At 38.4% G+C, this 26,178-nt stretch overlaps 1 protein-coding gene across 1 annotated transcript in view; it reads right to left on the bottom strand.

Moving 5' to 3' along the window:
- ST18 (ST18 C2H2C-type zinc finger transcription factor) overlaps positions 1-26,178 on the bottom strand; it is a 197,697-nt gene that overhangs the window by 161,022 nt on the left and 10,497 nt on the right. The window contains exons 2-7 of the mRNA XM_044295392.1: positions 22,211-22,903; positions 20,073-20,207; positions 16,443-16,533; positions 13,690-13,788; positions 13,370-13,569; positions 9,611-9,819 (exon numbers count right to left, since the gene is read on the bottom strand). Of these exons, the coding sequence (XP_044151327.1) occupies positions 9,611-9,819; positions 13,370-13,569; positions 13,690-13,788; positions 16,443-16,533; positions 20,073-20,207; positions 22,211-22,903 (1,427 nt within the window). The remainder of the gene's footprint in view (positions 1-9,610; positions 9,820-13,369; positions 13,570-13,689; positions 13,789-16,442; positions 16,534-20,072; positions 20,208-22,210; positions 22,904-26,178) is intronic.

Below are 26,178 nucleotides of genomic sequence, written 5' to 3'. Positions count from 1 at the left end.
AGCCATTGCTTTTGACTGATGAGTCAAAATTTGAAATGTTTGACTGTAACAGAAGGCAGTTAGTTTGCAGATGGACTTGAGAGCGGTACACTAATGAGTGTCTACAAGCAACAGTGAAGCATGGTGGAGGTTCCTTGCAGGTGTGGGTCTGCATTTCAGTAATAGTGTTGGGGAATTTGGTGTGTGGCAATGGAGACTGTGGCAATGTTCCATGGAAAAATAATATGCAAAGAGATATCTCCCAAAGATAAAGAACAGTCCTGTTACTGCCATAATTTGGAAGGTTCTTTCCCTTTAAGAGATACCTCTTTGATAAACCATTAGTGTTGAGCAAAGTTCTTGAAAATTAAATTCAGCTGCTTCACTGAATTTTACAAGAAAAATTGCTTCTGAACGAATTACTTTGTCACTAAACACATTTATTTGTAAGTAGTGGGTGCTATGACAGGGAGTGGCAATTATGTCACTTCCTGTCATTGTACTTCTCAGATCCCATGTTCATTGCGGCATCTGACATTAATACTAAGGTCTATAATAAAAAAAAATATATAAAATCATACGTCATCCATTTGATCACAAAGAGCCCAACGCCACCATCTTGATTGAAGATCCAAGACAAAATCTCACTCGGCGAATGATGATGTCATCACATCGGCCAGCATGGTGACGTCATATTTCACTGTATGCGAGATGGGATCTTCTATCGTGATAGCGGCCGAGGACTTTTCACACTCAAATGGGTGAGGTGAGTATGATTTATTTATTTTTACCCCTTTTCAGGGGAAAATCGGCTTTGCGGCAAATCAAATTTTCCTTGAAATTTGGATCGAAGTCCTTTTCGGACACTTCAATTCACTTAACACTAATTACTAATAATTAATTGAGATCAAGTTTCCATAAGCAAACCCTTACTGGGGGTTTATCATAGTAGTGTTCTCAGGGAGTTAACTGCCAGATTATGTAAAGGAAAACACGGCATTGGTTTGCCAATTTTGTACAAACTAAGAAAAACTGATGTAGCAGGAAACCAGGATTTCGTATCTGATTCCAGCTCTTATTTGTGTCAGGGAATCAGAGCAAATCAGACTCTAGGCTCGCATCCACCTTGTATTATGTGTTCTGGTTATGGGAGAATAAAAGAGGTAATCTCCAATATGCTGATCACATCAGATTGCACTTGGCTGACTTTTTGGAGACTGTCTCTACATAGAATAAAACGGATGTACTGGTTATGGTAGTTACTTCACTTTTCCATAGGGTTCAAGTAGCTCTGGTTAGATTCTGCACCCACATGTCTCAGCTTAAAAGGAGTCTCTTACTAGATAGACCCTTTTTTTACCCACTGAGCAACACCCAGTTTGGATTTCCAATCGTAGCATTGGCACTTTGGTGTTGAAAGGAGCATGGGCTGCCTCTCAGAGCAAGAGGCACTATAATGTGTATACAATATAAACCCAGTGTCTCTGCAGAGGGAATTTACATGACCTTTAAAAAACAGACCTGTCGGCTTTCCTGAAATGTCTATTGTTGCAGTAATTGTATTCCCAGTGGAATTACAATTCTGGAGCATGTTATGTTAGGTAGTGTTAATCGTGAATATTCTAATCGCTAATTTTTATCACAAATATTGGAACTTTGAGAATTCGCAAATATCTAGAATATAGTGCTATATCTTCGTAATCGCGAATATTCTAGATTTTTTTCATCAGTACCCATGATCCCTCACGGCTTCTTGCCTGTGGGCCAATTAGAAAGCTGCAATATCTTTGACTTTAGGTGTAGGGTTGATCACAAATTTTTGTATCGCAAATTTTCCGATTGCCTATTTTCGCAATCAAGAAAATAATAACGAGATCACAAATTCTCAAATTTGTAAATATATGATGAATATTCACCTAAATATTTGTGAAATATCGCAAATTCTAATATTTTCTCCGCCGCTCATCAATGATGTTAGATCTCTGCATTGTCAGTAAATTATTAGTTGATGTGTGGCCTCACACACACACACTGTATATGGACATGCCCCTTGGAGAAGGAGAATAGTGATATGCTTTTTTAGGGATATGCTTTTCAGCAGCCCCATTGGGCAATAGACACAATGGACAGGAGCTGACTCATTAACTTCTATGGGAACATTTTGTAGACATGCTCTGTGACCATTGCAGAGGTCAGGAGGGAGTACATAAGCTGTGATATCCCCTATTGTGAATAGTAGATCCTGTGTTATCTATCTATCTAAAATGGCAAAAAGGCAACACTCAAAAAAATATAAAAATGCTAAAAGTTTATTTACACTTGTGGATACGCAACGTTTCGACTCAACCTTAGAGCCTTTCTCAAGGCTCAAGAAAGGCTCTGAGGTTGAGCCAAAACATCGCTCATCTACATGGGTGAATAAACTTTTAGCATTTTTATATTGCCTTTTTGCTATTTTGTATATTGGGCAATGGTCTAATCCCCTCAATTTATGCTTATTTTGCTCTAGTGCTGCCATATATTTGTTTATCTATCTATCTATCTATCTATGTGATATCTGTCATTCTAATCCTGCCTGTATGGATAAGAAGATAATCTCAGTAAAGTGATCTGTAAAGACCAATAAAGGGCACATATTATTAGGCAGAGCGGCCAGTGCGAAAACTGCAGGATTACATTTTTTTTTTGTAGATATTGACATGGAAAATTTATAATAACATTACTAAAATACTTTAAAATGTGTTTCACGTAAAAACATTATTTAAACAGTAGGTCTTTTTGTGATGGCACATTCACTTTAAAGGGGGTTTCCAGGATATTAAAATCAATATAAAGCATACCGTTTTTGTTTTTGTCTTTCTTGAGATTCAGAGTCAAATCATGAGACCATTAAGGTGTAAGGCACCGCCAATTACCTTCTTTGGCAATTAGTGGGAAGGAAAAATTGTTACACCTTTTCCATGGGTAATTGAGCTGTATAACTGATGATTTTAGATAAATTTGATTTTTTGGAGATGCATATGGATTTGGTAACTTTCTGGTTGTCATTGTTCTAGGAGATTTCATGCAGGGTCTCCTCCGTGTGAATGAGCAGAGTACATGCTGAATTAAGCATGTCCTAATCTATTTACCATGAAGAGAAAGTGATAGTTTAGCCCTCCTTTATTAAGACCTTGCAGCGAGGTTGGGTATAATGATCTGTTTCCTAAGGTTTATTTCCAAAAAATGATTTCCATGTGAGTAGACTTGCCTAATGCTGCTTATTTCAACACGATTACACAACAACACGTCCTTTAGAAGGATTAGTATACTGGAAGGTAAAAGATAGTACAGAAGAATGCACATAATGAAGGGTATAATATATAAGATTCAACCTTCATGAAAGAGTTAGGCTACACACACACGACATGTGATGGATGTTTTTTTAATGGCATTACACGTCCGTTTTAAGACCAATAGTAGTCTATAGGTTTATTTACATGGCACTTTTTTTGACAGCCAGTGAATAACGGATGTAAAAAAATAGAACTGTTTTTCACTCACCGACTTCCCCCGCAAAAAACAGAAAGCGGTAATGTGCATTCTGCATTTTGCGGACCGCACATTGCCGGCACTAATAGAATATGCCTGTGCTGCCCCAAAAAATGAATGAGTCCGCAATTCCGTTCCGCAAAATGTGGAACAAAATTGCGGACGTGTGAATGGAACCTAAAAGTCCATTTTTCAGAAAGGCATCAGTGAAAAAAAGTTTGTTAAAAAAGGTTTATCCGTTTTTAATGGACATTTTTTTCACTGTCCTGTGTATGTAACCTTATTGGTAAGAATGTATCCAACTTCAAGTAAACAAAACAAAGTAATGGTACTTTCACACTAGCGTTTTTCTTTTCCGGCATAGAGTTCCGTCCTAGAGGCTCAATACCGGAAAAGAACAGATCAGTTTTATCCCCATGCATTCTGAATGGAGAGCATTCCGTTCAGGCATCAGGATGTCTTCAGTTCAGTCTTTTTGACTCATCAGGACAGAGATAAAACCACAGCCTGCTACGGTTTTATCTTCGGCCCAAAAAACTGAACACTTGCCTGAATGCATTTAAAATACCGGAATGCTGCATGCGCAGACTGCAAAAAAATGTAAAAATATATAAATGCCGGATCCGTTTTCTGGATGACACCGGATCCTGATCAGTCTTACAAATACCATCAGTTGGCATACGTATTGACGGATCCGGCAGGCAGTTCCAGAGATGGAACTGCTCGCCGGATCACTCTGCCGCAAGTGGGAAAGTAGCCTACGACAATAAATCGTTTTACTATAATTAAAGGTTTTCTGAGATTTAAAAATTGGTGCCCTACTGTAGCCTTAGGATAGATCATCAACATGTGACCAGTGGTCTTTCTTCTGATACTCCTGCTGATTAGATGTGTGCAGATGCTACAGAACCAGGCTAAGTTCAGTACGCTGTGTTGTTACTGATTGCTGCAGCTCTCTCCCATTCACCTATTCTAAGGACAGATCATCAATATTTTATTAAACTCCAGGAAAACAATTTTAAAGGGGTAGATCAATGTGTTTGTATGATGACTACCTGGCACTTACTAATATAGTGAATTACCAGTGAAGTGATTATGTCCAAGCCTAGTGGACGAAACCACACCGATAAGAGAGAAGGAGAGGAGAGCCAAACTTCTAATCTAGTACCAGATGGTGTTAAGAATCAATCTAGTATGTGGTGGTTAATAGATAAATAACCTGACACACAAGGAAAAAGGAGATGAATAAAATGTTATAAAATTTTATAAGTATCGGTAACCCAATAAATCACTGTGACCAGAAATGGACTAGACACCAGTGTGTAAATGTGCCCAAAATTACTGAATGCTATTAAAATAGGCAATTATACACCAATTGAGAAGAGGAAGGACTTTCCACTCTCGTCACACGGGGGTCACCTCCAGGATAAGCTCAAGACACCTGGGGTGAGTCCAACCCCCCCGGCTGGGATCGTTCGTAGAATGGTAGATACCCAGGTAAGTAAGCCAGGTCTGCGGTGGAGATCGAAAATTGCAGCCAGATCCTCAACTTCATGAAATCTCTCTTTAATATATAATAAATATATGGCTCAACGCGTTTCGGGGGTCCATACAATACCCCCTTCATCAGGAGCAGATAAAAAAAAGGTAAGTAAAATCCACAGGTATATATACACACAAGTATGAGGGTAAAAAAAAACTCCAAACCCTTGTGGGCGGGGCCCCGGAAATGACATCATGTACAGGTATACACAGGTATAAGCCATTGGATATATAAAGTTCTTACAATGATCATAAGAAGTATCCATAAATGTTGGTGTGTGAATTCACAGATGAAAACTTAGGTAGTATAAACAGATCTTATAAGTTACTTGTTTAGTCCGGTAACTGGCGACGGTACCGTTCACCAATTTTCGCTAATACGGGGCGCTACACCTCACGCTTTGTAGTGTTATTGGAGCGCATGGATCGCTACGAGGTGGAGCACACAAGTGACTGTGCGCGTTCCACTAGTGACGCCATCTCCTGGGGCCGCCCGTTACACAACTATCCCTGCGACCCGTTTGTATACAGGAACATCCGGATGGCGAGGTGGAAAGCGCACGTGACTGTGTGCATTCCACCAGTGACGTCATTTCCTGGGACAGCTCGCTACACGGATGCTTCCTGATCCCTGGCTCTACACTGCAAGTAGGCAATGTACCTGATATTTATTACCAATCTGGTTTATTATATATCTTCTACTCATCTCTATATTAGTTTATGTGTCTGCAATAATATTTGAGTCCAGTGGAACGCACATATGGTTCTGTGCGTTCCACGGGCATCACTTCCGGTACCGCTGCCAGTTACCGGACTAAACAAGTAACTTATAAGATCTGTTTATACTACCTAAGTTTTCATCTGTGAATTCACACACCAACATTTATGGATACTTCTTATGATCATTGTAAGAACTTTATATATCCAATGGCTTATACCTGTACATTTCCGGGGCCCCGCCCACAAGGTTGGCGCCTTTTTCTTACCTTCATACTTGTGTGTATATATACCTGTGGATTTTACTTACCTTTTTTATCTGCTCCTGATAAAGGGGGTATTGTATGGACCCCCGAAATGTGTTGAGCTGTATATTTATTCTATATTAAAGAGAAATTTCATGAAGTTGAGGACCCGGCTGCTATTTTCGATCTCCACCACAGACCTGGCCTACTTACCTGGATCTCTACCATTCTACAAACGATCCCGGCCGGGGAGGACTCACCCCAGGTGTCTTGAGCTTATCCTGGATGTGACTCCCCCCGTGTGATGTGAGTGGAAAGTCCTTCCTCTTCTCATTTGGTATATAATTACCTATTTTAATAGCATTCATTAATTTTACTTTGATCTATATTGGGCACATCTGCACACTGGTGTCTAGTCCATTTCTGGTCACAGTGATTTATTGGGTTACCGATACTTATAACATTTTATTCATCTCCTTTTTCCTTGTGTGTAAGGTTATTTATCTATTAACCACCACATAATAGATTGATTCTTAACACCATCTGGTACTAGATTAGAAGTTTGGCTCTCCTCTCCTTCTCTCTTATCGGTGTGGTTTCGTCCACTAGGCTTGGACATAATCACTTCACTGGTAATTGATATACCTTTCATTCACTTCATTGATACAGTTTTCAAGAGGACCTTTCATCTGGCAAAACATTGTGAACTAAGTGTCATGATTTGTACAGCAGAGCCCAGGGATCTCACTGCACTTACTATTATCCCTGGGCACCGCACCGTTCTCCTGCTATGCCCTCTGGTATGTTCGGTCACTTGGTTATAGTAGGAGGAGACTGCCCTTGTTCTCCTGGGCGTCTTCTTTTCCCAGGCTGTGAACTCTGCTCTGCGATTGGCCAGCGCTACAGCCTAGGAGAAGGAGACGCCCAGGAGAACAAGGGCAGTCTCCTCATACTATAACCAAGTGATCGAACATACCAGGAGGGCATAGCAGGAGAACGGAGCGGCGCATAGGGACAATAGTAAGTGCAGTGAGATCCGTGGGCGCCGCTCTACAGATCATGACACTTAGTTCACAATATTTTGCCAGATGAAAGGTCCTCTTTAAGCATTGCTAACACTAAGTGAAGCAGCCTACTTCGACTCCATTTCTTTCACATCTTTTACATCTCTTTACGTAACTAAGTCACAGTCCTGTTGGCGCCTCTCTCCACTTCTTCAGGGGCACTTAGTTGATCCCTTGAAAGAATTTGGATAACCTCATTCTCTTTTTTCTAGCTTTTTTTTTTAAATACAATTTCTACTTACTAATATAGCCTTTGTTGAAATTCTGTGCCACTTTCTATGTTTCATCAGGTATGCCCCCGTGTTTGCCAAGTCTTTTATGCTGTCTACAAAATGGCTGCTGATGGAAGGTCGTGTGACCAGCCAAATCACCTCCATGTGATGTCTGCTCCATTCAAATACCCTGCACCTGCATCTCCACTTGCACTGTTGGGAGTTTAGTTCAGACACAATGTGTTTGAATGCTGGTGATATCAAATGGAGATCATTTTCCTGCTCAAATGACCCTCCATCAGCAGCCATTTAATGGACAAGACCTATGTGTGGACAGCACAAAATACTTGTCAAATTAGGGGATAAAAATAATGAAATATAGAAAATGGTAGAGAATTTAAACAAAGGCTATATTAATAAGTGCCATTTAGTCATCTTACATACACATTGGTCACAAGCAGCCAAAAAATGACCAACCCCTTTAAGTGTGGTTAAACAACTCACTGTTTATGTAACTGTGTTACTTGCTTACCTATAGCTCCTTAAAGAAGGTTAAAATTATATATATTTAAGACTTCATCACACATTATTCTACCTGTCTTGCATATACTGTAATCCTTAAAAAGAAAGTGTTGGCGTGCAATCATGAAATAAGCAGCGTTAGTCTATTTAAGTGGATATCATTCATCTGACTTTTTGGAACTAAACCTTAACCACTTAGTGACCGACCTGTTTTGGGCCTTATTGATCAAGCATTTTTCTTCCTTTTTTTTATCGTCGCGTTCCAAGAGCTATAACTTTTTTATTTTTCCAACTATATAGGATTATGAGGGCTTGTTTTTTGCAGGACAGGTTGTAGTTTTTAATAGCACCATTTTGGGTACACATAATTTTCTCATTAACTTTTATTACCTATTTCTGGGAGATGGGAAAAAAAAAACAATACTGCCACTGTGTTTTTTTTACGTTATACATTTTATGGCATTCATTTTTCAGTAAAAATAACATAATATCTTTATTCTATGGGTCATTGCGATTACAGTGATATCAAATACATATAGTTTTTTTTTCTGTTTTACTACTTTTTTGCAATAAAACCCTTTATTTTTGAAAAGCAAAAAATGTTTTTGCATTACCACTTCCAAAGACACAATTGTATTTTTTTTCTTTTCATGGCGTTGTGTGAGAGCTTGATTTTTGCAGGACGACTTGTATTTTTCATTGGTATAATTTTGGAGTAAATGGCACTTTTTTATCGCTTGTTATTACGTTTTTTCGGTGGCAACTAAGAATAAATGAGTAATTCTGTCATTTTTTATATTTTTTTACGGCGTTCACCGTAGGGGATAATTTACATGATATTTATGTAGTCCAGGTCGATAAGGACATGGCAATAACAAACATATGGGGGAGTTTTTTTGCAATTTTTTTCATTGAAAAGCGTATTTTCAATGGAAAAAAGTGTAATTTATTTTATTAAATTAATGGGGTTTTTTTTTTACATTTTTTTTACCACTTAATAGTCCCACAAGGGGACTATAAAAGGCAACATTCTGATTGATTTTGAAAAACCAATACATTAACCCTATAGTGCATTGCATTTTAATATCATTTGCTGTTCTGACATTGACCAGCAGGCTGCGCCAGAAAGGCTGGTCTGGGGCCTACATGAGACCCCAGCTAATCTTCACACACATCAGCACCCCACAATCAAATTTGTGGGGTGCCGATGGGAGACAGAGGGAGTTCGCTCCCTCTGTAAGCACTTTACATGGGTGGTCACTTAGGGGTTAAGAAATTGATTAATATAACCAGACTCACTGTAGGGTTTTAATAAAGGAGGGCTAAACTATCACTTTCCATTCATGGTAAATATATTAGGACATGCTTAATTCAGCATGTACTCTGGTCATCCACACGGAGGAGACCCTGCATGAAATCTCCTAGAATAATGAGAGCAAGAAATGGTTACCAAATCCATATGCCTCCAGAAAATCATAGCTGTCTAAAATATGCAGCTCAAAAATTCAGCTCCATTACCCATGGAAAAAATTTAACAACTTTCCCTTCTCCCAAATTGCTGCAGAGGCCAATTGGGCATGACTTACACCCTATGGATCTCTTAATTCAGCTTTGATTCTCAATGAAGACCCAGAAACCAAAATGACATGCTTTTGCCTTGTAGAATCCCCCTCCACAAAGTTATTGCAGATACTGTACAGCATATTCCTCTTTTTTGCGGGATTTAACTCTAATGTGAAAAGCAGTTTATTCACAGCTCAGTAGCCACTACAACCTCCAGGATCTTGGATTCTCCTACCTTGGCAGACAGACCCAATGGTTTGTTGGACAGGATCTCTGCTGCTGCTTCCCTGCAGCGGGTGGAAAGGTTGAGGATGGCAGCAGCTGCTGCTATGTGGGTGTCTTCACTACACTGACCATAGCTGTAAGAGCTGGCATGGCAGGGACTCTGTGTGTGGGCGCTAGGCAGCCGGTTGGAAGATTTCACTGGACTTGTAAATTGTTTTGCTGTGAAAGAGAGAAGTGATTACATGCATGCAACATATGATTTTCTTCATGGCAGAGCAAATGAAAATTTGAAAATAAATGGGAATTTTGTGCTATATTTATACATGGAACATAGAAGTTAGCCTTTTTTTCTGTGTTTTAATTTCCTTTCCAAACACCTACTTTGGCAGAAGCATATGCACTAAATTGTATAAAAATGCATCAATAGTTGCAAGATTTTATTATGTTTGATGTCATCACCTAAAATAAATCTGTGTTTATCCCTTTCATGACCAGGCCCAAAAAAGGCCTAAATGTCCATGCAACTTTTTGTGATTTTGTGCACGTGGTGGTTTAGTGACCGTAGTTTTTTATCTGTTTGACTACCAGCATTTTTTTTTTTTTTTTTTTTTTTTACTTGACACTTAGGACTTCTTATTAGAAGGTTTTTTTCCCCCTTTTTTTAGCTTTCATTTGGAGGAAAACCGCTTATTATTATTAAAAAGTATATTTTTTTAATTATAGCTTTTTATTTCTTAAATATTAAAAATGACCCAAAAAATTATTATTGCAATGGATTCTCTATTTTGTGATGATTGTTTGCATATATAACATTTATAGGTTTGAGCGAACAAAGCGACTATGGTGACGGTCTCTGTTAGCGACTGCATTTTTCATTTTTTTTCTTACATTTTTTAATTTATATATTTTTTATTTATTTATTTTTTTACTTATAGTTAACTTTATTTTTGGCACATAATATTTCCCCCAGGAGGTTATTAAAAGACCTCTGGAGGACACTGACTTTTTATTTTCCTTTTTTTCTCCACTGTTTCCACTGTAACTGTGGCATGCACAGGAGTCCCAGTTACAGGAGAAAACAGCCCCTTGTGGAGGCATTACACAAAGGCAGAGCTGATCAGGGTCTCCTTAGACCCTGCAGCTCTGCTTCTGCCCCAGACACCCCCGGGGGTTACGTGACCACTGGGATTAACAGAGGAAGCGTCTCTTCTGCTTCCTGCTCTCTCCCCCCTGTGCTCAGGTACCGCTTTCCTGTCAGCACAGGAGAAGGCAGAAGCAGTAATAAACCGCTCCTGTCTTCTCCTGATCAGCACAGCGATTAAAGCGCTGCCTGCACGTGTATGTACGTGCTATCTTCACGGGGCATGTGCAGATAGAATGTATATACAGTGGGCAGTCGGGAAGGGGTTATGCTGCACTTGTATATTGCTGTATTTAGCACTTGTATATTGCTGTATTTAGTGTATATAATATATGCAGCTTTATCATTGCATAGCTCCTCTCATGCTAATGGGTATGCAACATAAAATATAACATATAGCAAATAGAAAAGCAGCCTCAAGAAAGGGAGTAGTCTTAGTTAGAGATAAGCAAATCAATTCTACATGAGTCAAATTTGTTACGAATTTCCTAAAAGATTAGAATTTCGGTGAATCTAAAATGTTTACAATTTATTCGGCACAAATCCCTTGAAATGGTAGACACCATTTTACAGATCAAAAGACAGAGCAGAAGGCATCTGCCACAAAAAAAGGATACTTTATGGAAGTTTTTTTTAAATAAAAATGAATCTGACAGTGTTATAATATATGATGCCGTCACTTTGTCATTACTAATATTGTCTTTACATTAAAGAGCCTAAAATGGGTTGGATACAGCCCTAGGAGACCCCAGAGTGTGTTCCATGACTTTTTAAGACGATTAGGAAACTTTTCATTTGGACCAAATTTATTTGTACCAAATTGAACCCAAAAGAATTTGGAAAATGTGCTTGTTTCTAGTCCTAATTTAACAAACCCTGTAACATTTAGTTATTTCAAAGAGGAGATTATTAAGAAAAGCTTTTAATTGGCAAAGTTTACTTTTTAATGACTAAATACAAACCGGATTCCCAAAAAGTTGGGACACTAAACAAATTGTGAATAAAAACTGAATGCAATGATGTGGAGATGGCAAATGTCAATATTTTATTTGTAATAGAACGTAGATGACATCAAATGTTTAATCCGAGCAAATGTATCATTTTGAAGGAAAAATACGTTGATTAAAATTTTCACAGTGTCAACAAATCCCCCAAAAGTTGGGACAAGTAGCAATAAGAGGCTGGAAAAAGTAAATTTGAGCATAACGAAGATCTGGAAGACCAATTAACACTAATTAGGTCAATTGGCAACATGATTGGGTATAAAAAGAGCTTCTCAGAGTGGCAGTGTCTCTCAGAAGCCAAGATGGGTAGAGGATCACCAATTCCCACAATGATGCGCAGAAAGATAGTGGCGCAATATCAGAAAGGTGTTACCCAGCAAAAAAATGCAAAGACTTTGCATCTATCATCATCATCTGTGCATAACATCATCCGAAGATTCAGAGAATCTGGAACAATCTCTGTGCGTAAGGGTCAAGGCCGTAAAACCATACTGGATGCCCGTGATCTCTGGGCCCTTAAACGACACTGCACCACAAACAGGAATGCTACTGTAAAGGAAATCACAGAATAGGCTCAGGAATACTTCCAGAAACCATTGTCAGTGAACACAATCCACTGTGCCATCCGCCGTTGCCAGCTGAAACTCTACAGTGCAAAGAAGACGCCATTTCTAAGCAAGATCCACAAGCTCAGGCATTTTCACTGGGCCAGGGATCATTTAAAATGGAGTGTGGCAAAATGGAAGACTGTTCTGTGGTCAGACGAGTCACGATTCGAAGTTCTTTTTGGAAATCTGGGACGCCATGTCATCCGGACCAAAGAGGACAAGGACAACCTAAGTTGTTATCAACGCTCAGTTCAGAAGCCTGCATCTCTGATGGTATGGGGTTGCATGAGTGCGTGTGGCATGGGCAGCTTGCATGTCTGGAAAGGCTCCATCAATGCAGAAAAATATATTCAGGATCTAGAACAACATATGCTCCCATCCAGACGTCATCTCTTTCAGGGAAGACCCTTCATTTTTCAACAAGATAATGCAAGACCACATTCTGCATCAATCACAACATCATGGCTGCGTAGGAGAAGGATCCGGGTACTGAAATGGCCAGTCTGCAGTCCAGATCTTTCACCTATAGAGAACATTTGGCACATCATAAAGAGGAAGGTGCAACAAAGAAGGCCCAAGACGATTGAACAGTTAGAGGCCTGTATTAGACAAGAATGGGAGAGCATTCCTATTTCTAAACTTGAGAAACTGGTCTCCTCGGTCCCCAGACGTCTGTTGAGTGTTGTAAGAAGAAGGGGAGATGCCACACAGTGGTGAAAATGGCCTTGTCCCAACTTTTGGGGATTTGTTGACACCATGAAATTCTGATTCAACATATTTTCCCCTTAAAATGGTACATTTTCTCAGTTTAAACTTTTGTTCCGTGATTTATGTTCTATTCTGAATAAAATATTAGAAGTTGGCACCTCCACATCATTGCATTCAGTTTTTATTCACGATTTGTATAGTGTCCCAACTTTTTGGGAATCCGGTTTGTATTAACATCAACACTGGACTATGGACACACTTCAATATTTAACACATTTATTTTTAGAGGCCTTTTTTATTATTTGTACCTTCTCCATTACTTGTCTCTTGGCTGTGAACTACTGTTGCAATAGTATGTTTCCCAAAGACCTGGGCATCAAAGCTGGCATAGTCAAATGGAACTTTCCCAAATCTATCATGCTCTTTAATTATTGTAGCTCGTGTTGTGGTAACTGGTGGACTTCCATAACTGAATTGGGTAACTTCAAGATGTTTGACGCATGTTTCTCTGGAAAATGTATGGAAAAGAAATCAACCACAGTTAAGACATTTACAATTTTTGGCCATATGTATTATAATTGTACCCAACATTCTAACCCAGAGCTCAAAGCTTCAAGAAATACTCTACCTATGAATAGATTCAAGGCTTGACCCGCTACCACAAGAATAATGTTTGTCTTGTGTTTTTGAAAGCTTCTCAGCTGCAGCAATTGGACAACCTGAAAGACTTTAGTCAAAAAGCAGTTACAAAGAGATGATCGATATCACTTCCAGTACCTTCTACACCTACCACAACCATCATATACTGCTAAGATTTATGGTTTTGTCTTACAAATACTGATGCAACATACTGACCAGAATACTGCCATGAAAAGGGGCCTAACTCTGTATATTAACTTAAAGGGGTTGTCTCACTTCAGCAAATGGCATTTAGCATGTAGAGAAAGTAAATACAAGGCAATTACGAATGTATTGTGATTGTCCATATTTTGCCTCCTTTGCTGGCTCGGCTAATTTTTCCAATCACATTATACGCTGCTTGTATCCAGGGGTCACAACCATTCTGAAATCCAGCAATGGTAGCTGTGCTTGCGCACAGTGCCGGGCTTTCTGGTGGCTGGGACTGCGGGAGTGCGTATAAGCCGGCACTTTCCTATAGTGTGCAAACATGGCCACCTCTGCAGGATTGCAGAATGGTTGTGACTCCTGGAGATGAGCAGCATATAATGTGATGGAAAAATTAACCAAGCCAGTAAAGGAGACAATATGAACAATACAATACATTAGTCAGAGCCCTGTTTTAACTTTCTCTATGTGATGAATGCCATCTGTTGAAGTGAGACAACCCCTTTAACGGCCCTTTGTATTTACTAGTTGTATATAATTAGCTAGTCATACTTCCTTTAATACTATAGTTTGCTATTTATTACACATGATAAAGTTAAAATTTGCCACTTTTTCACTTTTTGGACATATTTATTTCCCTTACTTATATAGTACCATCATCTTTTGCAGTGTTTTACAGATATTTGGGGTCATTCATTATGACCCATATCAGCATTGGCTAGAGACCCTTGAGCCCACCAGAGGAAAATATACATGTACGATCCTAAAGGCCCTGTTTCATTAGGGGTGCATTGTTATCAGAACTTGGGACCGCCGGAAGATCCTTTGGTACTCTGGTGGGCCAGTCTGATCCTGCCCCAGTGCCAGAAACTGGAACAACATGGTGACTCAGTGGTTAGCACTGATGACTTTCAGTGCAGTGGTCCTTCCCACAGTCAAAAAATATACAAAAAGGCAAATTGACTTCTTACAAAATTGACCATAGTGTGTATTGTGGTCAAGCACCAATATAACTTCCCAGGGAGTCGTCCCAGCCACACAACTATCTCTGGTCTCCCATGTCCCCATGAGAAAAGTACATTACAAATGTTTGCAATTGTAAAAAAGACAGACCAGCTAGGGGCTGGAGTAGATTTTAATCTAGGCGCATGGATTACCAGAGCATTTGTATAATTTCTGATGAGGCTTTCATTTGTTATAAATAAAGCGCATCCTTCAGCATTGCGGGGGGATATCAAAAACTGGTGAAGACATGTGTCTTTGATAAATGACCTCCATAGTGATAATTAATGTCCCCAGTGGGGCTCATAATAGATTCCCTATTAATATGTCTTTGGTGTGTGGGAGGAAACCTACGCAAGCACAGTGAGAATATACAAACTTTATTAGGTGCTGCCCTTTGGGTATGGCCACATGGTCAGGTTTACTGATGCAGTTTTGGAAGCCAAATGAGTGAATTTAAAAGAGGAGAAGTCACAGCTGTCCTTTATACTTTCTCTCCTTTTATGATCCACTCCTGATTTTGATTTCTGAAACTGCGTGCAGAAACCTGACCGTATGGCCATACTCTTAGTCAGATTTGAACCCAGGACCTCAGCATTGTAAGGCACCAGTGCTACCATACTTTACCTACAGTAGTTAATGTAGCTACTGTAGCAATCCCAAATCTCTGAGCTTCTCAAAATTGGGCTGGTCATACATTTAGACATCAATTGAATGCTCCTTCAGCTGACAACTATCTGTCCCACACCCCTCTACCCATACACATGCACATTTGGCTTTGTGCATGTGTATTGAGAGAGTGGAGAATGCCTCTGCCAGTCACAACTCTAACAAAAGGGTAGGGCATATTTAAATCCAACCATCTTATCTCCAATGACATCTGCCATAGAGAGTCAGGAGGTCCCCATATATATTAGATGGTTGTCAGGTCCAGCCAACATTAACCTTATGTGTATGGCCAACATAAGCACAAATTTGTACATATGGAAGTGTTTAATATGGTCTTAAAACAATGGAAAGGCTGGTACTATTATTTAGGTCAGCTTTGAGGGTGATTTACAGTATGATAACTATTGAGTAATTAGAACTCATTTATGTGACATCTTGAACACTATTATGTGATTTGACCTGAAATTACGATGCCATGGGAGAGATATGTGTACATGATTGTGAGGTCTCTCGCTTGTCTAATTTGCAGGTTTATTGTTTCTATCAACTATATGTTGGATTGCCTCCAAGATTATAAATGACTCAATGCAGTCACAATTTAAAACCTGTTCTCTTTTGTATCATCTGGTTTTGAAATACATAACCCTTTCTCAGTTTTAAATCACTATTTTAATTTAAATACATTTGTGGCTTCAGTAAATTCAAAAGTGCTTCCCAGTAAGCAGACCATCTGCTCAATCCTGATTTGTGACAAAATGGTTCCTTTGTAGCCGTCGGCCTATTGCTTTATCCAAACAGTCATTTGCCCTGTCAATCATAGTTCAATCATTCAACAATTGTAAATCCACCAGTTGCTTCTAGTACCTTCTGTGTGTGTTGCGATTACTGTTAACATGTCCTCTTCCCGTACATCCTGGTGTTGGACACTTTAGAACATTTTCATGCATGGCCAAAACTAATTAAAAAAGATGAAAGGTTGATTCAGAAACTTTTCTACATGAATTCTAATAAGTTAATCAATCAAGTAATCGGTAATCGACAGCTTGGCTATCACTATACAACACTAATTTAACCCCTTCAGGACCCAGCCAGTTAATTTTTTTGTTTTAATTTTGTTTCATATCATTGTTTTTACGCCTTACATTTCAAGAGCCATAACTTCAAAATTTTATTTACCGTTGCACATATATAAAAATGGGGGAAAATTATTTGTGAGGTGAAATTGAAAGCAAAATTAAATTATGCTATTTTTTAAGGGGCAGATTGTGCAATGTGGACAAAAAATGACATGACTGACCTAATCCTAATGTTATTTGCATCTCCATAATTTTACACTCGCAACTTTTTGAATGTTCTATATTTTTCATAGGACAAGATGACAAAGAAACAGCGTTTCGGACATTTTTTTCCATTAAGGCATTTACTGTGCAGGATAAATACTTTTATATTTTAATAGCTTGGATGCCAATGATTCCAATTATGTTTATCTTTTTATTTATTTATATATGTAAAATTAGGAAAGGGTTAATTTGAATGCAAATTCTTTAGCTTTTTTTAATACTTTTAAGAAAATTTTTACTTTGTTTTTATAATCGCTAATAACATCGACTGCAATAATATATTATTGCTATCTATGGGATTTCTACTGGCTTGCTATTAACCCTTTCCATAGTCCCCTGACTTCCATAGCAACCGATCAGAACCCCAATGATTTCATTGGTGGAGACTACCCTACCTCTATTGCTAATCTCATAGATGCCACAGTCACCGTTGACTGTGGTGGTTAGATGACTGTGTTTTGAGATATCTTCAAGGTCAGATATTGTATAACACAGCTGGCACCCTCCATGTCTGGAGCAGACTTAGTTTGTGCACCCGCTTCGTACATCACTTGCTCACATATAGTTACGTCCAGGGGCATAAAGATGTTAAAGGCTATGGATACATTTTCAACTTTGATTTAGCCATAAAGGGTTGGAGAACCAACCATCAGTCAGATTTATTACACAACAGCATTTTGTAGTTGCTAAATACTGTGAAACATAGAAGTTGCATAAGCCAAATGGTGCAAAATGTCAAATAATAAATTGTTACTAAAATGTTTATCTACATAATACATATAATGATAATAAAACATGGCTTTAAAGGTGTCCATAGCGTTTAAGCCCCTATATGTTTCTGATATTAGAAAGGTGTCCTTGTCCAATATGTCTTAGAAACCATGATTTGGTATACCAGAGGAAACCGCACAAAATCCACTTACACTCATGACCCACATTTTGTGTTCTGTATAAAATGGTAATAGAAATGTACAATATGTTTAGATAAGAGTATCACTATGACTTAGTTACTACACTTACACGCAGTATCAATGATCATGACTACCAGATTGTTTTAATCCCTTAAGGACCCAGGCTAGTTCACTATTTAAGGCGCAGTGATTTCCTTTCTTTTTTTTATCTCCAAATTCCAAAAGCCATAATTTTATAATTTTTATTTCGACCTAGCCATATGACATAGCTTATTTTATGGAGGGAAAGTTAAATTTTTTATTGCATCATTTTGGAGTACATCAGGTAAATTGTATAGCTTTTCAATCAATTTTTGGGGGTGACTGTGTAGAAAATGTGTGAAATTTTACTGTTGTTTTTACGGTTTAATTTTTACAGTATTCACAGTGCTGTACTAATGATATTTAACTTTATTATTTATGATTATGGAGATTCCAAATTTATTTGTTATGTTTTACCACTTTTAAAAAATGTAACTGTCCTTTTTGAAAGATATTGCTCTGTGCCGCTATATTCTGACACCCAAAACCTTTTATACTTTTAGGTCGCTGGAACTGTGTGAGAGTTTATTTATTTATTTATTTATTTTTGCCGTTAAGCTTTATTTTCATTTGATACCATTTTTGATACATGGGACCTTTTGATATATTTTATAAAACATTTTGCGGCCTCAAGGTGACCAAAAAACAACATTAACTATGTGGGTTAAATAATGGGATTTTTTAATTTGCGATTAGTGAATCAATTCTAACTAATCGATTTGTCTCATTAGTATGAACAGTTCACCTGTGGGGGCTGTCTTTACTGGTAAAGAAGTGTCTACCTGTCTGTTGATTGACAGGGTCGGAAAGCTAGGTCATTCCTGACAATCTGGGTCCTGCACTGGGTGCCAAAGCTCAAATTCGGCTTTAGGAGTGGTGATTGGTCATGTGTTTCTACACTTCCAAGTAGTAGTGCATGTACAGTCGCCAATCCCAAAGCTTAATTTTAGCTTAAGCTCCTGGCACAGGGCCAGATTGTTATTATTTTTAAAAACATTTTTCAACTTTTTTTTAAAAAATTGTCCCCTTGGAGGACTTGAACCTGTGATCTCTTTTACTATACACTGTAATAGTCCTGTATTTCAGTGCATAAACATTCTGACATGCAGTGCCAGGATATAACAGCGACCAGGACATGGCAGGTCTGGTGCCCTTCAGAAGGCCCCTGGCTACCATGTCAAGTACTTGTCACCGCACTATTGCCTTCACAACGTACATATTAGAGTACAGAGGGAGTTCTTTCCCCCTGTCTAACCACTCAGATGCTGTAGTTGATATTGACTGCAGCATTTAAGGGATTAAACTATGGGATCTGTGTTGTCTCTGATCCCTGCAGTGAAAGATGGGTGCTGTATAATACAGCCCCACCCACAAGCAGTGATATGGGTCCAGCTCCTGAGCCTGCACCATCGTCCTAATTTTGACGCAATAGTACTTCACATAATGGGAAGGGGTTAGACAATAGGAAGATAATTGTGTTGAGCATTATAAATAAATACATTACTGTGAGCATATTGTTGAGTATTGTAATGGATAGAAATGATACTACAGTTTATTGTCAAACATTTTATCTACTCTCCACATCTAATATTTGTAAGCTTGTTAAGTTTTGATTTATCCTATACAGTAATTGGGCTCACTACATAGGTAAACCTAGTTTAAATCAATGGTAAAACAGAATTAAAATGATTTTCTTTTCTATTTGATAGTCCATGAAGGCCATTGTTCATATTCTATCATACTATAATTCAAAGGGTCACTGAGTTTTCAGAAAACTTTTGATATGTTTTAGAGCAATATCAAAAGTTTTGACCATTAATGATCCACTTTTGAGACCACCACTGATCCATAGAATCATAAGAAAGATGGGCCCACATATCACACTCTCACACCTCACTGCAGAAGATGAAATCAAGGCATGCCCATATGTTTTCTATAGAGTCTGTCTCACTTCCTCTCTTGCAAAAAGGAGAGAGAATGTGATATACAAGCACTTCTCTCTCCTTACTGTTATGATCATGGGGAACAGCACTCAGACCCCCACCTATCACTACTTAGGATAAGTTTCCATGACATATCAAAAGTTTTCTGAAAACTCAGTGACCCTTTAATTTCAAAGTCATTACAGTCACAAGTTATATGCAGTAAAATTTGTCACTGACTTTCTAAAGGCACTCGAACTTTATGAGGACACCCTGACAGACTGCGATGATGTGGATAGAGTCCTGTAACATGACCAGTACCATCACAGCCTGGTATGGGGCATTTGGTCTCACGTTTCTCAAGACGTGGAGAATCTGTAAAAGAAAAAGAACAACTATTCTTAGGCCCATCTAGTACATTTCTTCACTGGTCAGTATTTACATGGAATGATTTCTGAAGCTTAGAAGATGGGTTCAGCTTTGCATGCGCAAAGCAAACAGTTTTATTTATAATACTATACACAATACAATTCCTCAGCATCATGCATTGATCATTAATGATCTTCACTGCTTGTGAGTCCTGTACTAAATTGAAAACATTCTTAATTTCATGATAAAGTATGCAAGTGGAGAATATTATCAAAATAAACCTGTCCCAGTCCTCCGCACTGGTATCTGGTTCCAGGTGCCTCTTGACACAAAAGGAATGACCACTCAGCCAATCACTGACCTGAGGCAGGTCACTGCTGTGGCCATTCCCGGTGTGTTGAGAAGGCTCAGGAATTCGAGACAGGCAGGGGACCTGCGAACATTGAAATGGGAGCAGCGGGGATTGGTAAGGTAATTATGACCTGTTTTATCTATTTTATAATGTTCTGAGAACCCTTAAAAAAAAAAAAAAATGGCCAAACAACCTCCTTAAAGGGGATGTCCAGGTTTTTTCCAATTCCTTCCCAGCTAGTGGTACCTGTGAAGACGTTAAAACCTATCTGCTCCTTACATTCTTTTCTGGCTCTGTAGCTTCCAGGCTCTACTCACTGGACTTCTGGTCTACATATGTCAACTTCTACATGGACAATGCCATAAGCGTTACTGCAGCCAATTACTGGCCTCAGTGCTGACATGTTTCCATGCGTGACATAACCCAGCAGTCACATTCTGCATGGAAACATGTCACCACTGACCACCAATCATTGGAAGCTGGAGCTCTGGAGACAAAGAGCTGCTATAAAGCAGTGGGGAGCAGGTAAGTACCCATTTATTCACAGATTTGGCTTCCTGGAAGGGTGGGGGTGGGGGGGGGGGGGGTTAATAAACAAAATTGATCAACCCCTTTAATAAGACATTTTTAACATAAGCTCACTTTTTAATTTAATGTAGTTGGGTGATAAGTTAAACATATATTATAACCAACCACATCACAGTCTAATATAGACACTCAAAACATTTTGTGTGTTTTATTAAACATTATGTCTGCCATATAACATATTTGTAGTCATTTTCCTTTGTGATGCCGCCTTCTGCTCTATAGGAGGTTCTCCTATCTCAATCTGTCATAACAAATAACTTCCAGTTTCAATGACTTCTAGCAGACTTGTGATCATACACGATATAGGAGATTTAAAGAGAGCATAATTTTGAAGCCAGAAGCAATTTTTGAAGATTACTACAGATTATGGGCTAAGTTTAGAACACGAAGGCATGAATTAGGGTTTGTACATCAGTTGAGTTTTTGTGAGGAAAACAGGCTTTCAGTGTTAAAAAACATCTGCAAAAAATATCTGCATCCAAGTTCTCAGGACTTAAATACAATACCAATTAAATACAATGGTGAAGAGGATCCGTTAACTCCCAGCTCCACCAGGGACACTGCAACCTGCATTATGGCATTATGGTGCTAGCAGGTATAAGTGATGTCATCACACCTGCTGTGCCGAGCCACCAGACATACAGTACTGAGGCAGATTTCCATTTGTCATGGGAAAATGGGCTAGGTCAATATTAATTTTACAGATGCTAGAGGGGCACATAAGGGGTCATTAAACTGTGTTTTAGCTACTATACATACGGCGATAAAATACTGTATGAGGGACGCATTAAGGGGGCCAAAATACACATAAGGGGGCATTATACCGTGTGAAAGGATACATATTAGTGATGTGACAGGGCAGAGCTTAGCAGTGCTATGATGTGGAGCTTAGCAGTGCTACATAGTAGAGTTTAGTGGTGTAACAGGGGCCCACAGACATAAATGTCAAATCCATCCCTGTGCAGGTCAATATCTGTGTGTAAAAATTACACAACATGAGAGCAATTTTAAAGAATAGCTGACTCCCAAATAAAAAATAAAAAAAATTAAAAGTTACTTTATTTCTTACTTTTGCTGGTATATATTTGCCGTCCAACTCCATCTATTACTTTAGTTTGTCTTCTGTCTCTTGCTAGGTGTTCCATCAAAAACATGTCAAGTTCTTTGTAGGTACTATGGAACATATGACCTTGCTCTGCCTGTAAAGTTATTGCTTGTTCCAGCAGGCTCAAATTCCCTTTTGTTTTATCCAGATCCACTGACTCCTCTGTAATAACTGAGAGACATTTATCATCTTCCTCACTTTCAGGAATCAGATTTTGATTTATTTCATCATTTTCTGATATTCCCGCCAATGAGTCACTTTCCAACTCTTTTCCTTCACTACTATCTATTTCCACTTTCTGCTTCATTCCATTACTGAATCTGTCAGTCATATGGTCCTTTGAGTTAGTTTCATCTGAATAACTGGAAGAACTATCCCATCCATTTTCAGTTATTGCAGGGCTACCTTTATTGTCATCAGAAGAAAATGTTGGTGGGTCTTTTTGCTTGGAGGACTGGATACCATATGATTCTCCGAGATTTCTAATGGCTTTTACGGATTGAATTACACTCTCAGTAGGGCTATCTGTTACTGCATGAAACACGGTATCTTTTTCTGACCTTCCCGTTACTGATTGGTCAGTGATATTGTCTTCGTAGCTACACTTTTTCTCTGTTGTATGTGTGGTCATGCCAGATGATTGAACAATTATTGAACCTATTAAAACACAAAAACTGTATTAAAACATAGATCGAAAAGTATATACACATGGAGATTGTTAACTTGCTTAGTATTAATAAAAGCATAGAAATGGAAACCCTACATAAATGTAATGGATTAATAGTGTGACTGTTATCAACTGTAGAAAAATAGTTGGTTTTCCTGCTCACCATACCAGCTAAGGTGCACGGAACACGAACCGACCAGTCTTGATAGATGCAATGCAAAAAAGGAGACGTTCCAGCACAGGGTAAATCCACCTGGTTATGACTAAGGACCCTGTAAAGTCCGAAACATGTTAACCGTTCACGGTGATGGGTGTAGATACATGCTGTACTTGATTCTATTTTGAAGACCAATAAATAATAAATAAATAATAAAGACGAACAACCGTGTGGATTTACCGTGTGCTGGAACGTCTCCTGAAAATTGACCTGAAAATCCCAAAAAAATGATAGGCAAGTGGGGTGGCACTAAACAAAGTGCTCAACAAAAAGTGGCGTGTGAAAACCAGCATGTGTGTATTGTCCCACCCCCACTGTGTAACCGAATAGGGATGTAAGAAAATGTGTCCCATTTGCCTGGAATGGTTGTCCAGGCTCACCTATGGAGAGCTGAGATGGGAATCACATTATAACTATGGGAATCACATTAATCCGCAGCTGATACTGCCCTGGCAGATAGAGAACTTGGAGACACCAGTGTACATGAGGTAAATGACACTACAATGTCTCAGTGCTCTCTGACCAGCTGCAGTGATTGATATGGGAGAGACAGGGTTAGGTGTAGATCAGGGTGCCTCAGTGTTACGACACCCTGATACACAGTAATACGCATGGATCCCACTATGCTATATAATGAGTGGTTTGGCACCACAGCTGTGGGTACCCTGCAACGTTCCCCCTGACCCTGCTTCCCAGTTAGAAGACTGTCATCTAGCTCACACTATCGCAGTATGTCTCTGCTCAACGTGTTTCTTCTATATAAGAATCATCATATATATGCCATAAAGTATACCCCCACTATTCACTTTATATGTCACAAACAGAAATGCAGAATCTTACCAATGCAGAATAAATAGTGCTTGCCTGTGGAGGGAAGAACTTTTGTAGGTTAAAATTCACAATACATTAGCTAACCTGAATTCCTCTTAAATAAATCTAACCCCGAGGAACAGACCAGCCTTTAACCCTTTCAGGACCAAGCCATTTTTCACCTTTCTGCCCAGGTCATTTTTTAGCAAATCTGACATATGTCACTTTATGTGGTAATAACTTTAAAACACTTTTACTTATCCAGGCCATTTTGAGACTGTTTTATCACCACATATTGTACTTAATGACAATGGTAAAATTTAGTCAAACATTTTTTTTTTTATAAAAAATACAAAATTTACAAAAAAATTCCAAATTTACAAATTTCAATTTCTCTACTTTAATAATAGATAGTAATAACTCCAAAAATAGTTACTACTTTACATTCCCCATATGTCTACTTCATGTTTGGATAATTTTGTGAATGCCTTTTATTTTTTTGGGGACGTCAGAAGGCTTAGAAATTTAGAAGCAAATCTTGAATTTTTTAGACCATTTCCAAAACTCACTTTTTGAGGACCAGTTCAGGTCTGAAGTCACTGAGGCTTACATAATAGAAACCACCCCCATTTTAGAAACTACACCCCTAAAAGTATTAAAAAATGATTTTACAAACTTTGTTAACCCTTTAGGTGTTCCACAAGAATTCATGGAAAATGGAGATGAAATTTCAGAATTTCACTTTTTTGGCAGATTTTCCATTTTAATAAAAAAAAATTCCACTAACAAAGCAAGGGTTTATAATGCTGTAATGGATCCACTTAGAGACAGAATGTCTGGCAGAGGGGGAAGAATACAAAATGTAGATTTATTCAAACTAGCCTTGGAGTTCAACTGGATTGATGTCTGGTGTTATTTAAACCCAGAAGAAACAATGTATTCATGTTACTCCAAAACAAACCAGACGTGGTCAAGAATACATATGGTATTGGGAAACAAAAATTTAATGACCCAAAGTAGGATTAAGATAAAGTATTCGCCTATGGCGCTATCCGATCACAGTGCCATTCTAATGGACTTGGATTTGAACAGAAAGCAAAATTTGCCAATGTTCAAGTTCAACTCCCATTGGTTATCGCTTATCCCGGACAAAGAAAGTATATTGCTGGAGTTAAAAAAATAAATCTTAGAAAATAACGGTTCCGTAAGTAGATTTATAGTTTTGGATACTGCTAAGGCATACCTAAGAGGATGTCTGTTTAAAAAGGTGAATTATTATTAAAAAAAATCACTAAAGAAAAGGGGAAATTATTGGAGAAAAAGAAGAAGCAAGATTACTTTATATAATGAACCCCAATGGAAATAACAAGAAGAAATGGGAAGAGGAACAGGAAAACCTAAAACATTATATGGATAAAACAAGAAAGGAACTGTTCTTCCAAGGGTTTCAGTTAGCCTCAGAGGGAGAAAAGGTTGGGAAAATTCTAGCAGGCATAGTGAAGAATCTGAGAGGGAAAGCATGGATAGGGGCAATCAGGGATAGCAGAGACAAAATAATTACATCACCCGAAGGAATTAAAAAGGTCTTTGTGGATTATTTTGAGGATCTCTACAAGTCTAGGGCACAATATACCAAAAAGGACCTGGATTATTATTTAGACCAGATCGATCTGTCCAAGATATCTATAGCCCAAAAGGAATATTTGGATAAAGAAATATCTACCTTAGAAATAGAAGAAGTCTTGGGTCAGGTGAAACCAGCAAAATCACTAGGATGTGACGGTCTCCCTTTCAAAATATACAATCATTTTTCACAGGTTTTAATACCAGAGCTGAGAGCGACACTTTGTGAGGCCCAAAAAATAGGCGACTTACCAGATTCAATGAAATAAGCAATTATCACATTGATTCCAAAAAAGGGTATAGAACAATTAGACCCGGGTTCATACAGACCAATATCACTGTTGAATACGGACATTAAGATTTTGGCAAAAGTTTTGGCAGGCAGACTTTCCAGGGTGATTAAAGGAATAATTGAAGACGATCAGACAGGTTTTATACCCGGAAGAACAATATATTCAAATATAAGAAGTCTATACCTTAATATCAAAGCTAATAAAGTAGAAGTCGGAGAAAAAGCTATGCTCTCATTAGATGCTCAAAAGGCATTCGATTGTATCGAGTGGGAGTATTTATGGGCAGTTCTAAAAAGGGTTGGTATAGGGGAGGGATTTATAA

This window comes from Bufo gargarizans, chromosome 5, assembly GCF_014858855.1.
Source record: "Bufo gargarizans isolate SCDJY-AF-19 chromosome 5, ASM1485885v1, whole genome shotgun sequence".
NCBI lineage: Eukaryota > Metazoa > Chordata > Amphibia > Anura > Bufonidae > Bufo > Bufo gargarizans.
This window is presented reverse-complemented; position numbering and strand designations above follow the sequence as displayed.